The 13,574-nt window shown below is 44.3% G+C and overlaps 1 protein-coding gene across 1 annotated transcript in view; it reads right to left on the bottom strand.

Moving 5' to 3' along the window:
• Positions 1-13,574, bottom strand: part of LOC137415520 (zona pellucida-binding protein 2-like) — a 184,497-nt gene that overhangs the window by 117,641 nt on the left and 53,282 nt on the right. The window contains exon 2 of the mRNA XM_078785552.1: positions 2,623-2,733. Within this exon, the coding sequence (XP_078641678.1) occupies positions 2,623-2,733 (111 nt within the window). The remainder of the gene's footprint in view (positions 1-2,622; positions 2,734-13,574) is intronic.

The raw sequence follows: 13,574 nt of genomic DNA, 5'->3' as shown, positions 1-13,574 counted from the left end.
TGGTCACGCTCTTACGATGCGCAGGGATATGGTGTACCTATTCTAAGCCGGGGTACACACCGTGATCATTCATCCCAGCAAGCTGGTACTCAATTTTGCCGAGCTCGGAAGGATGACAGGCTGAGTCAACCCCCCTGACGTTAATTCAGCGATCGACCGGGATTCGAACCCAGGATCCTAGGATCCCAAGCCGGCACTCTAACCGCTAAGCCAACACCAGGCTACAAGTGATATAATATTTCTCTCAATTCCTACAAAATACTATCAAATTTGAGACCACGACCTTTATAGCAGAGAGAGAGTGTCAATTATTTTGTGTGTTTATTTTTATTGTGTTATTATTGCATTTCTGCTGCTCGCTTTCATAATCCCACTGGTGGAACCGTTTTCCATCCAGACGTGCATGAAACAGTTCTGGAACAGTGTCAAAAAGCATCAGCACGCTGGAAACAGCTAGTTGTTCATGCATTATGAGATAGATGCTCCCTGTCGGTTGTCTTCAATTGAGTCATTTCAACCTTCGCGTATGATCTCCATCTCGCCACTTCCTTAAGTTTTGGTGCCCTTGGTATTGGGACAATTATGCACTTGTGCAATATTTTAGGCAATAACTCACAAGCCTAAACAAAATCTTCTTGGCCAACCAGGTAGTTGAAAGTGGTACGACAATTATGCATCTGTTGCAGAACATTATGACAATGATTGATCCGTGAAGAAAGGAAACAATATGTCGTTAAAGTAAATGTAAGGGTATAATTTTACCTTCACGCTTGCATAACCTGCTTAAAGGCAAACATCGAAGATGACTCGATCTGCTTTCTATGAGCTATTTTGTTTTATCCATTTTGAGCTTTCGAGCTAAAGTATTATATAAGAAGAAAAAGAGGGACGGTTGTTCAAGGAGAATAAATTTGGGTTGTAAAGAAGACTGGATGATGCGAAATAGAAAAAGGTTGCGAGAAGATAAAGTGAAATGGAGGAGCATAAAAAGACATTATATGTGGGCCTTACTGGTCCTGGATATTTCTGCACATTCGCCTTTGAGACATATAATCTGGGTTTGAATTCCGCACAAGCACTAACTGTCATCCTGGTGTTTTGCAGGCAGGGCGATTCATCAATGTGTGCACCGTCTCCCAGATAGACGTTAAGCCGGATGTCCCATGTGCTAGCATTAGTTAGTTGATGTTAAAGATCCCACGTTGCACTTCCCAAAGAGTAGGGGAGTTATCTCCACCACCCTGAACACATTACACATTCTAGTCCTGATTACCACCTGGTTAACCCTTGCCAAGAGACTAGTAAATTGATGATCAAGATGTTGGGACTTATATGCTTGGGCAGGGTATTCAATAGTTTTGTGTAAGCAACATCCAGATAGCCTGTTGCCATCAACAGGGATTAGCCTGGTGTTGGCTTAGCGGTTAGGGTGCCGGCTTGGGATCCTAGGATCCTGGGTTCGAATCCCGGTCGATCGCTGAATTAACGCCAGGGGGGTTGACTCAGCCTGTCATCCTTCCGAGGTCGGCAAATTGAGTACCAGCTTGCTGGGATGAATGATCCCGGTGTGTACCCCGGCTTGGAATAGGTACACCGTATCCCTGCGCATCATAAGAGCTTGACCAAGGGTTGGCGTCAGGAAGGGCATCCGGCCATAAAAACATTGCCTCAAACAGGGAACCATGATTGTCATGGGGCCTGCAAGGCTAACCCCCGCTCTAGCGGGGAAAATGGCCTTAAAACGATAATTCATTCATTTCATTCATCAACAGGGATTCACGTGTAGGTAGAGAAACTTTTTGAAAGTTAATTAACTATGCATGTTGGAGAGATTAATCCTCTCAATCAAACATGTTTTTCACATTCATACTTTTATGATCATATCTAAGTATGATGAAAACAAATACGTGCCACTTAGTTTCTCCTGAGAAATCATCATGGAGATTTGGCTTTACTTCTTCTTCCATTTATTCTTCTTTGTCTTATACAGCTGGAACCACAATTTACCCTTTTGCAAAAAGCTTGACCTCTTGTCATGACTTCATTCAGGAATGCTTTGGGGGATGAGAGTTGTTTATGTTTTTGATAGGGAAGCTTCAACTTAACTTGGAGGTTATTCAAATTTATTCATTTGGGCAAGGGTGGTTGCTAAAAAGCGTGGCAACATAAAATGGCCACACAAGGCAGGTGATCACTTAATGCAAGTTTTATTTTTTGGCCAACTTAATCTACCCGAGTTAACCAGCATTCCAAGGCAACCAACGATGCTGAACCCACTCTGGCTAGACCCCTTGCCAACTTTCCTGACGGATAGGCAGATTCCGTCTGTGGCATCATTGGCTGCGTGGGTTGTAATTTATGAAACAAATTAATATCATTGCCAAAAACTGCACATACAGTAGTATAATTGCATATGCATGGCACTAGTACATTGATGCAAACAATGCATTAGACAGGACACAGCCTACATGCTAACATGCTATTGCATGGTAGGCTCTACAAACAAAAAAAGATAAAAATGATTTTTCATTTAATGAAAAAAAAAATAACCAATTGCTTTTGGCTCCAAGAATGGCCTGAAATGGTGTAGGCCTGTAGATAGACCACATATAGATCTATTACCCATGGTGTTGAACCTTCCGTAGACCTTCTCGTGAAAGCTATTGTGCGCCATGGGAATGGGGACCCCAGCTCCCGCCTGCAGGGAGTTCAGCCATTTGATTTGATCACCCGCTGCATGCAGAATGACAACAACAACAAAAAATATATATGCATGACAAAATTCAAACTGTAAATCCTCAGTGACAACCCACAAACATATCATATGCCCGATTTCAGTTATTGTCTTTGTAAGAACGCTTTGGAAAAAAGAAAGAATCGCTTATTGCATTAATAACTAGCAGCATCTATGACACTCCAGGAGAACCAGTGCATGCACGAATCAGACAGGTGTGAAAAAGAACAACCATTCTCAAGCTGATAAGGCTGCCTTTGGTGTGTAATTAGTAGCCAAATGCATCGGAAAAAAACCTCATCAAATGCAACAGGAGGGGGGGGGGGGGGGGGGAGGAAAGGACCATCAACAAATGCATCGGGGTGGGAGGGGGGGGTGTCAAATGCGTCAGGTTGGAGGGAAAGGACCATCAAATGCATTGGAGGGGGGGGGGGCATCAAATGCATCGGGGGGGGGGAGGGAAATGACCATCAAATGCATCGGAGGGGGGGGGAGGCAAGGACCGATCAAATGCATTGGAGGGGGGCATCAAATGCATCGGGGGGGGGGGAGGGAAAGGACCATCAAATGCATCGGGGGGAGGGAAAGGACCATAAAATGCATTGGGGGGGGGGGGAGGCAAGGACCGATCAAATGCATCGGGGAGTGGGTGGGAGATGGAATGGACCATCAAATGCATCGGGGGGTGGGTGGGAGAGGGAATGGACCATCAAATGCATCGGGGGGTGGGAATGAGAGGGAATGGACCATCAAATGCACCGGGGGTGGGGGGGGGCAGGGAAAGTACCATCAAATGCATCGGGGGGGAGGGAAAGGACCATCAAATGCATCGGGGGGGGGGAGGGAAAGGACCATCAAATGCATCGGGGGGTGAGGGAGGACCATCAAATGCATCGGGGGGTGAGGGAGGACCATCAAATGCATCGGAAGGGGGGAGGAAGGCCCATTAAATGCATCGGGAGGACGGGCAGGAAGGACCATCAAATGCATCAGGTGAGGGAGAGGGAAGGGGCCATCAAATGCATCAGGTGAGGGAGAGGGAAGGGGCCATCAAATGCATCAGGTGAGGGAGAGGGAAGGGGCCATCAAATGAATCATGGGAGGAGCAGGGAAAAGTTGGACGGAGTTGCGCTCTACAATCTCACAAATGTGCATGGCTTCATCTTCTTTTCTCAGCACTTGGTTTTTATTTGCATCAATTCTAAGGAGTGTGGTTCTGCCATCGATGCAGCACCCCCTATAGGTTAGAGCAGGAATTTGTAATTGTTCAGGATACCTGCGATAACTCGCATATTCTTCTTCAAAAGATCCGGTGAGATCTTTATAATCCACCAACTAATGCCAGCAGACTGGACACCCTGATTAACGCCCGTACAAAGGATGACACTTTGTAATCCAATGCACCCGATCTGCAAAGCACCAATCCGACAGACTATAATCACGTCGGGAATCAAACACAGACAAGACAGCTCACAGGAAAATGTGCTCAATGTACACTATCCTGTTTGGATCAATGGTTTAGTATAAAACCACCGTTTAGAGGCCATTTTTAAACGGTGGTTTTATACTAAACCATTGATCCAAACAGGATAGTGTACATTGAGCATTAGGGAGAATGATAGTGTACATTAATGGTTTAGTATAATCATTAAATATCGATCCATATTGTTAATGTATCATAAGGGAGAATGTCATGCGATCCTAAAATTAATCATAACATATGGATATTAACTGTGTATTTCCTGCACACATGTTATACCTTATAACGCATGTACACATGATCATCCATATGCCCTGTTAAATGGCCCACTACTGCATAGCAATTTGTCAATTGTTACATTCGGATATCATTGCATGAATAAAACACAACTGGATGCATATGTTATTACAACTGTATACGTAGAGCACCAGACTCAGTGTTGTAATCGTTCGAGCGTCCACTTTGAGTCTGGGTGGTCAGTGGTTCAAATCCCAGCTGAGTTATAACCAAAGACTTTAGAAACTAGAAAAGCACTCTTTGACTGATATGCCTGCATTGTTACATACTTGTTACATACTTCAACCATGGTTGATTTAAATCCCTTCGGCTGTTTTCAATAGGCACTTCGGCTGTGCCTATTGCGTCTTTCTGGTCAACATCACGGCTTGATTTTGTCAATATCATCAGCCTTCCATACAAGTCTTTTGTTTCCTTCAAGTCGACTGACTTGTCCCTGAGCATGATCTTGGTCTTCTTCACACCAGACAAGTACATCGTGTTGTTTTCTTTTTTCACGGGTGCAAATAAGCTGACTGTTCCGTTGATTCTTTCGTCAACATACTCTTCGTACAAGTGTTGACCAATGTTGTCGATATTCAGGATTTGTGACGTGTGCTCCTCTGGGACATAGGCATGTGTGATCAAGTTGTATATGCTATTTCCTTCTGTGGTAAATGGATTGCCATGACTCATGATAGCAGCCTTGATCTTTTCAACCGCTGTATTGTTCAGATTCACTGCCCTCGGACTAAGTTCGTGGTGTTCTGTCACTTTGTCTGTTTTGGTGTCGAACTGATCTTTGAATTCTCTGGTCAGCCGTGACAATTCTGGAGAGGCCATAAAGAATCTCTGCCTTGCATTGGCATTATTGGAGATGCCTGGAAGTCCAGAATGAACCTTCATTGCTCTGTTTTCCTGTTCACAAGCGTGGTCTGCACCGATTGATACAAAGGGGATGCTAGATTTCGTTACTGAGATATTTCCATTCTCGAGTTCCCTGTATGTGGCCGGATGCGTCTTCCTCAGGTCATACATATCTGCTATGTATCGCGGCCAAAGACGTTTGTATTTGATACGATCCATGGAGGAAAATAGCTTGCTGAGTGCCTCACCAGATTCGAGGTGGAGTTTGAGATCTGGGTCCCTAGAAGCTTCCACAAAGAACAGAATTGTCTCCACTCGATGCAGGTAATTCATCAAGGACTTGAACATGGCTTTTTTGGATTGTTCTGTTTCCCAAGTCTTGAATATGTTCACAACATCAGCTGTAGTGATGACATTCAACAGTTTTGTGTTGGCTTCTTTCACACTTGTGGCTTTGGTGAACTTGTCCTTTTCTGAACATGCCTCGTCTATTTCTTCTGACATATCTGAGCAAACGGCTTTCAACTGTGGATAATCTTTGAAGAACAGGTCCAGCGCCATTTCATAAAGTGCTATATATGAATAAATATGAGCACGGAGAGTGCGTTTGTAATGCGAACATCTCAGGATCTGCCTTGTTGTTGAAGGTCCGTAGAGGTCGGCCTCTATCCACGCGTCATCAATACCTGAGTTCTCAATGGAAGTACCCAGGGCTCTCAAAGCAGCCATGACCACATGCAGCTCGCCAAGCCGAGGTACAACGGTACCTTTCAGGTCTGGCCTTGCATCCAGCAGCCTTATCACCTTTTCATAGAGGGCCATATCCCAGGAAATGACTGTAGGGTGGCTTGTACCAACAACTAAGTTCTTTAGCTGAGTTGTCTGAGAGATGACGGTCAGAAGAGTCGACCACTCGTGTGCTACTTCAGGTAGAAGGGGTAAGACTCCGACTTGTGTCAAACTGTGACTACCCGACAGCAATGAGTGGTATCCTGCCCAACCAGGTATATATGTGCTGTTTGATTTCTGCATTCTGGTGATCATAGAAGCAACCAACCATCCTAGATGTGTAAGGTGATACGCTGGTGATATACCATCCTTGCTGATGTGGAATGTGTCTGTTCTCTTTATGGTTTTCGGCACCAGCTTGTCACAATGAAGCATAGGAACCTGGTACGGGGTCACTGACAAACTGGTAGTGTCAGCTATGCTCAGTTGTGGCGCCAATGTTTCTCCTTGAGTGTCACGTTTTTGATAAACAGCAATGATTGTTCCATGGGTTGTCCCTTTGCCATCCACGCTGTCTTCAGCAAAGTCTGTGTTATCAGCTGCAAAAAACACAAAAGTTCCCTTCTTCAAAAATGGAGGGACATAAAGTCCTTGGAACTTCAGGGTGTTTTCCACAATGGCATTTGCTAGGGCTGTTTCGAGGTGCATAACACGACTGTACGAGACACAGTAACCTTGAGAGCAGAGACTTTCCAGGAGTTTCTTGTTTCTTGTGTCATGGTGAACTGCCAAGGCTAATCCTAGAGACTGTGGAGTTTCTTGTGATTTGGTTGATCGGAAGGTCGCAGAATCAGTTTTGGGCCTATAGTTCACTTGCTTGTCAGATTTGAATCCACCCAATAGCATCTGACTAACAGTGAGTACTTCTCTGTTAACGTGAGTGGTTCGTTTTTCAGTTTCTAGTGTTTCTGTTGGCCCCACCATAACCCATCTGATCATTGCGTGGAGTGCTGCTGGAACATCATCTGTGCTGCTAGTGACCTGTATAGCATCGGATGAGTTTTCCTGTTGGTGGAAGTTCTTGATAATTCTGCGCAATGCCTTTGCTGCTTTATAGATAATATTCAGATCGTCTACTTCACTTTCTATCATGGCAGACTGAACCATATCGGATTCGCATGCATCTGGGGAGTAAAGAACAGAAGGTTTTCTCCTGTCCTTTTGCCTAACAGACGTTACGTGTGGTAGTTCTAGAAGAATTCTCTCCTTGAGCCAGTGTCTACTATATGCAGGGAAGTGGTGCGCCAATGCATCTGTGCCACCAAGCAAGTTGATGTATGTTGTTTCAATATGTGCCATGGATAAGTATTGTTTATTCTGAGTTTGACAGTCGACAAGGCTAATCAACTCAATCAAACATGATGTTTGAAACGGATGACCTCTCTCTGTTGTTCCCTTGTTATCCTTGGTACGTAACACATGGAATACATTTGTTGTCCAACATGACTTGTGGTATTGAACATCGATTGCATGTGCATCAGTGGGTGAGATGGATGTGTTTAACCTAGTTTGCAGGGTGAGATTTCCAGACAGCTCCACAGCATCGTGTAATGCTTTCCCACCGTTTTCTGTTCTCAATGTGTACAATTTTTGCTCGTTATCTTCCTGGCAGAAAAAGCAATGTTCCTTAATGAATGGAGCTGTTGCAGAACGTGTAAACGGACTGGTGGTGGAAGTTGATGGTTCGTCCAGTTCTGTGCTTTTTCGCTTTTGTCCACGTTTTTTCTCTGTGTAGGAGCCGGCTGAAATGTGATATTGATGGCGGTCTTTGGCACGTTGTACCTTCTCTTTGTTGGTTGCATTTGAATAACAGATACGATGCCAAACTGCATTATTGAATTGCAGACTTTCACTTGTTTCATCCTTTAAGCGACTGTGAATTTTAACATATTTTCCATCATGGTAGGCTGCTCTATCATTAAGGGTTTGTAGCAAGTGTTCAAACGAGTCCGGTTTGGGCTGCTGGACAAGCGTTCCATATTTTGCTGAAGCGGTTTGACAAATTATGCAGTGCTGCCACTGTGTGGGCTGAGTCGTAACTTCACTCATCTTCTCTCAAGACCTGCAAATATATAAAACGACAACAGGTAAGTAATTGTGAGCTTCATGAGGTTTATTTTAAATGAACTATTAGGTCTGATATAATGACTTTCCATGTACATGAACTGAACATGTTGAAATGATTATTTTCATGTACATGAATTATGAAATGAAATGAAATGAGTAGATTATTTTAGATGGCTTCATGTGATTCCTCATCCCCAAAAATGTGGGTATAGGTGTTGGAATCAGCACTCTAGGTGGTTCGGATGTTGAGATATCGCGAAAAATAGGTTTCCGATGGTGGCCATTTTGAAAATCCAATATGGCCGCCAAAGAAAAATTTGCGCAAATGGAAACATGGTTTTTCGGATTCCTGGTGCTATAAGCTTTCCAAAAATGTATAGGTTTGCTAATCTCCACAAAAAAAGAACGAAATTATAAATCTGAACATAATGAACCTGACTATTAGGGTCATTGTCATGTTGCAAGGTCCACCTTCGGTTGAGCTTCAACTTTCTGACAGATGGCCTCACATTATCCTCAAGCACCCTCTGGTACAATGAAGAATTCAGAGTAGATTCTATGATGATGAGCTGCCCAGGCCCTGATGCAGCAAAGCTGCCCCAAACCATAATATTTCCACCACCATGCTTTACAGTTGGTATCAGGTTCTTGTGGTCAAATGCTGTCTTTGGCTTTTGCCAAACATGTCTTCTGGTACTGTGGCCAAATAGGTCTACCTTTGACTCATCTGTCCAGAGCACATTGTTCCAGAAGTGCTGGTCTTTGCCTTGGTGTTCATTGGCAAACTTTAGTCTTGCTCTGATGTTCTTTCTGGACAGCAAAGGTTTCCTCCTGGCACACCTCCCATGTAGATCAAATTTGTGCAGCCTCTTTCTAATGGTAGACTCGTGCACTTTGACATCAACAGTGGCAAGAGCTACCTATAGGTCCCGTGATGACATTCTGGGGTTCTCAGAGACTTTTCAGCATCTTGCGGTCTGCTCTCGGGCTGAACTTGCTGGGGCGGCCTGGCCTGAACAAGTTGGCAGTTGTTTTGAATCTTCTCCACTTGTAGATGATCTTCCGGACAGTCGAATGATTGATTTCAAATTGTTTGGAGATCTTTTTAAATCTCTTCCCAGACTCGTAGGCATCTATAACCTTCTTTCTGAAGGCCTCAGAGAGCTCTTTTGATCTCGGCATGGTGACGCCGCACACTTCAACAACAAAGAGCAAACCAAACTAAATGTCTGAGGTTTAAATAAGACTGGTTCGTCCAAGATCCTCTCTGACGATGTTCTAATCATTTGCACCTGAGTTGGTGCACCTGATTCTAATTTTAGGTATTTGAAGTCGTGATAAATGTCGGGGTGTACTTACTTTTTCCACATACGAAATTTGCATTTATGTTTATTTAAATTATACAATGGACTACAAAATGTAAATGTTTCATGATATTTGTTATATTATATCACCTTTATCTATCAATATTGTTGAAATGAAGATCAAATAGCTGTATGTTGAAATATGTTGAAAAAGTCAAAACTTTAAATGGGGTGTACTTACTTTTTCACCTGACTGTATGTATATGTATGTATATATTTATATACAGTGAAACCTTGACTTACGAGTTTAATTCGTTCTGTGACCGAGCTCGTAACTCAATTTGCTCGTTTCTCAAATTAAATTTCCCCATTAAAATGAATTGAAATGCTATTAATCCGTTCCAGCCCCCCAAAAACCATACCAATTTTTTTTTAAATATATATATATAAATATCTCGCGCTTTATATTTCACCTGTATGCAGCATATAAGTTGGCAGGATGGCCTGGACTGGAGGTACGCATACTTGACTCTAAACTGTCCAGCCTGGGTTTGAATCCCGACCCAGCTATAACCTGTCATGTCGGTGTTTCACAGGGAGGGTGATTCATCAATGTGTGTACCGCTAAACTGGGTGCCCCGTTTGCGTCCCATTAGTTGTTGGATGTTAAGGATCTCACCGTGTCTTCCACAAAGAGAAGGCGAGCTATCGCCGGCACTCTGAACAAGTTGTGGCCTGGCATGCTCTTCTCCTCTGCCGTTATATACGTCCTCCTCGGCACCTTTTTCCAGAAGAGCCCTGTCTCGTCACAGTTGAAGATTTGCTGGGGGATGTATCCTTCGGCTTCTATCAGTTCGGCAAAAGTTATAATAAAATCTTCAGCTGCCTTCACATCCGAGCTTGCTGCCTCACCATGCCTGACGACGGAGTGAATGCCGGTCCTCTTCTTAAAATTATCAAACCATCCCCGACTGGCTTTGAATGACTCTTCCGATGCCTCGTCCGTTGATGTTCCCGCCGTCTGCTGCACCAAATCCCCGTAAATGTCTCGTGCCTTCTCACAGATGATGCTCTCGGTCACGGTATCTCCTGCGAGCTGCTTCTCCGTCAACCACACAAACAACAACTTCTCCATCTCTTCATGGACAGAGGTCCGGAGCTTTGAAATAATCTTAACGCCCTTGTCTGGCGTTATAGCCTTTATCGACTCCTTCTGCTTCAAAATCGTACATATCGTAGAAGTACTACGATCGTACTGCCTCGCCAAGTCGACAACACGCACACCTCGCTCATGTTTTTCGACGATTACGTGTTTTATATCCAAGCTCGCTCGCTCGTTAACTCAGATCTCGGCTTGCATCACAAAGCAAAAAATCGACCCGAGCGACGGCTCGTATCTCGGAAAACTCGTAAGTTGGTGCACTCGTAGTCGTAAGTCAAGGTTTTACTGTATATATATATATATATATATATATATATATATATATATATATATATATATATATATATATACAGTATATATATATATATATATATATATATATATATATATATATATATATATATATATATATATATATACACAACAACAACACAACATGCATTTTAAAGGCCATTTTCCCTGCTAGAGCGGGGGTTAGCCTTGCGGTCCCCATGACAATCTTCTCCATTTTGCCCTATTCTCTGCATCTCTCCTTGTTAACCCCCTTGCCCGCATTTCTTCTTCCACCATCTTTAGCCAAGTCTTTCTCGGTCTTCCCCGTCTTCTACTTCCTTCTACATTCATTTCCATCACTCTTCTCAACCAGTCACTTTCATCCTTCCTCAACACATGACCAAACCATCTCAACCTGTTCCTCTTCACAGCATCAATCACAGGCTCTATTCCCATCATCTTTCGCAATTTATCATTTGTCTTCCTCTCTCTCAACGATACTCCGCACATCCGTCGAACCATTCGCATTTCCACCCTTTCCAACCTTCGTTGCTGCTCTACGTTCATTACCCATGTCTCGCTCCCATAAATCATAACACTTCTCACACATGCAGCATACACCTTTCCCTTCAGCTTCAACGACACTCCCCTCATCATCAGCACGCCACTCAATTCCCGAAACTTCTTCCATGCACATCTCACTCGAGCAACCGTTGCCGAGTCTGATCCACCTTCTCCATTCAGCATGTCTCCGAGGTAGCAAAATGTTTTCACACCTTCCAGCTTCACGCCATCTCCAAGATCCAACTCAACATTTCCTCCATCTGCAGCTCCCTCTGTGCACACCTTACATTTGAATGTAGCTGCCACACTGGTTAATGACCCTCTCAGACCACTACATTTTTGATTAACCCACTCAGCGCACATTGTACACTGAATGGAGTTCACTCCGACACCCTTCCTACACACAGCACAGGGCCACTTCCCAGTTCTTTCCACCTCACCACATGCTTTACCACTTGCCATCACCTTCGTCTTTCCGATATTCACCTTCAGACCTTTTGTCTCCATACATTCCTTCCACGTGTTCATCTTTTCCTTCAGTCCATCCATACTTTCCGCAATCAACACCAGATCATCTGCATACAACAACTCCCACGGTAAACCCTCCTTTACGTTCTGAGCCAGCACCTCCATCACAGCTACAAATAGTAGTGGACTTAGTACCAACCCCTGATGCACTCCCACCTTCACCTCAAACTCACCACTGTTCCCGTCCTTCGTCCTTACAGCTGTGCGTGCTCTTTTGTACATTGCAATCACTACTCTGATCAACCATTCCTCCACTCCTAACTTCCTCAATGCCCATGTCAATACTTTGCCTGGAACCCGATCGAATGCTTTCTCCAGATCAACAAACCCAAGAAACAACTTCTTCCTCTTCTCCATGTACTTCTCCTGCAACTGCCTCACAATGAAAAGCGCGTCTGTCGTTCCTCTTCCTGGCATAAATCCAAACTGCATTTCGTCGATCTTCACTTTCTTCCTTATCCTCCTCTCCAACACCCTTTCCAATACGTTCATTCCATGCTCCAATAACTTTATCGCTCGGTACGAGCCACACTCCAGAGGGTCACCTTTCCCCTTGTATAGAGGGACGAGGGTACTCAGTTCCCAATCCACTGGAATGCGGCCTTCTTTAACCACCAGATTACAGATCTCTGTCATTTTCTTCACACCCCAACTTCCTGCTGCCTTCAACATATCTCCCACAACTCCCGTCGGCCCTCCCGCTTTTCTACCCTTCATTGCTTTTATCCTGGTGTTGGGCTAGCGGCTAGGGTGTCAGCTTAGGATCCTAGGATCCTGGGTTCGAAACCCGGTCGATCGCTGAATTAACGCCAGGGGGGTTGACTCAGCCTGTCATCCTTCCGAGGTCGGCTAATTGAGTACCAGTTCACTGGTAATTCCCTGCTTGTCGTTAAAGGCGGCAAAAAGGGTTGGCGTCAGGAAGGGCATCCGGCCGTAAAACATTGCTTCAAAAAGGGGACCGAAAAACAACAACTACCACGGTTCCCGAAAAAGGCCAACCCCCGCTTGCGGGGAAAAATGGCCTCTAAAGGTGTTTTTTTTTTTATTGCTTTTATCGCTTCCTCAACTTCCTTCTCAGTTATCTTCTCTGCCGGTCCGAAAACTGGGTTACTCTCTATGTTGCCATCCCATTCATTCTCTGTATTCAACAGCATTTCCATATATCTTTTCCATCTTCCTTTAATTCCATCTGGGTCGACAACGATTTGTCCCACTTCATCCTTCAAGCAGCTCACCCCCATCACATCACACCTCTCTTTCGCTATCTGCTTTGCAATCCTGAATACCGCTCTCTGACCCTCTTCCGAATCCAAGCGTTCTCCGAACATTTTCCTACATGCCTCCTGCGCCTTTGCTACCTCTTTCTTTGCAGCCTTCCTGGCTGCCTTATAACTTTCATGCTCTGCTGTTTCTGCTCCCGTACCCTTCGCCTTCTGCCACTCCTTGAACTTCTTCCTCTTCTCGTCAATCGTCTTTCCAACTTCATCATCCCACCACCATGTTTCCGAGTGCCTTTGTGGTCCTTTTGTC

This window comes from Myxine glutinosa, chromosome 10 (assembly GCF_964187855.1).
Source record: "Myxine glutinosa chromosome 10, kmMyxGlut1.1, whole genome shotgun sequence".
NCBI classification, from domain to species: domain Eukaryota; kingdom Metazoa; phylum Chordata; class Myxini; order Myxiniformes; family Myxinidae; genus Myxine; species Myxine glutinosa.
The sequence above is the reverse complement of the archived record's forward strand: the minus strand, read 5'-3'. Positions and strand labels throughout refer to the sequence as shown.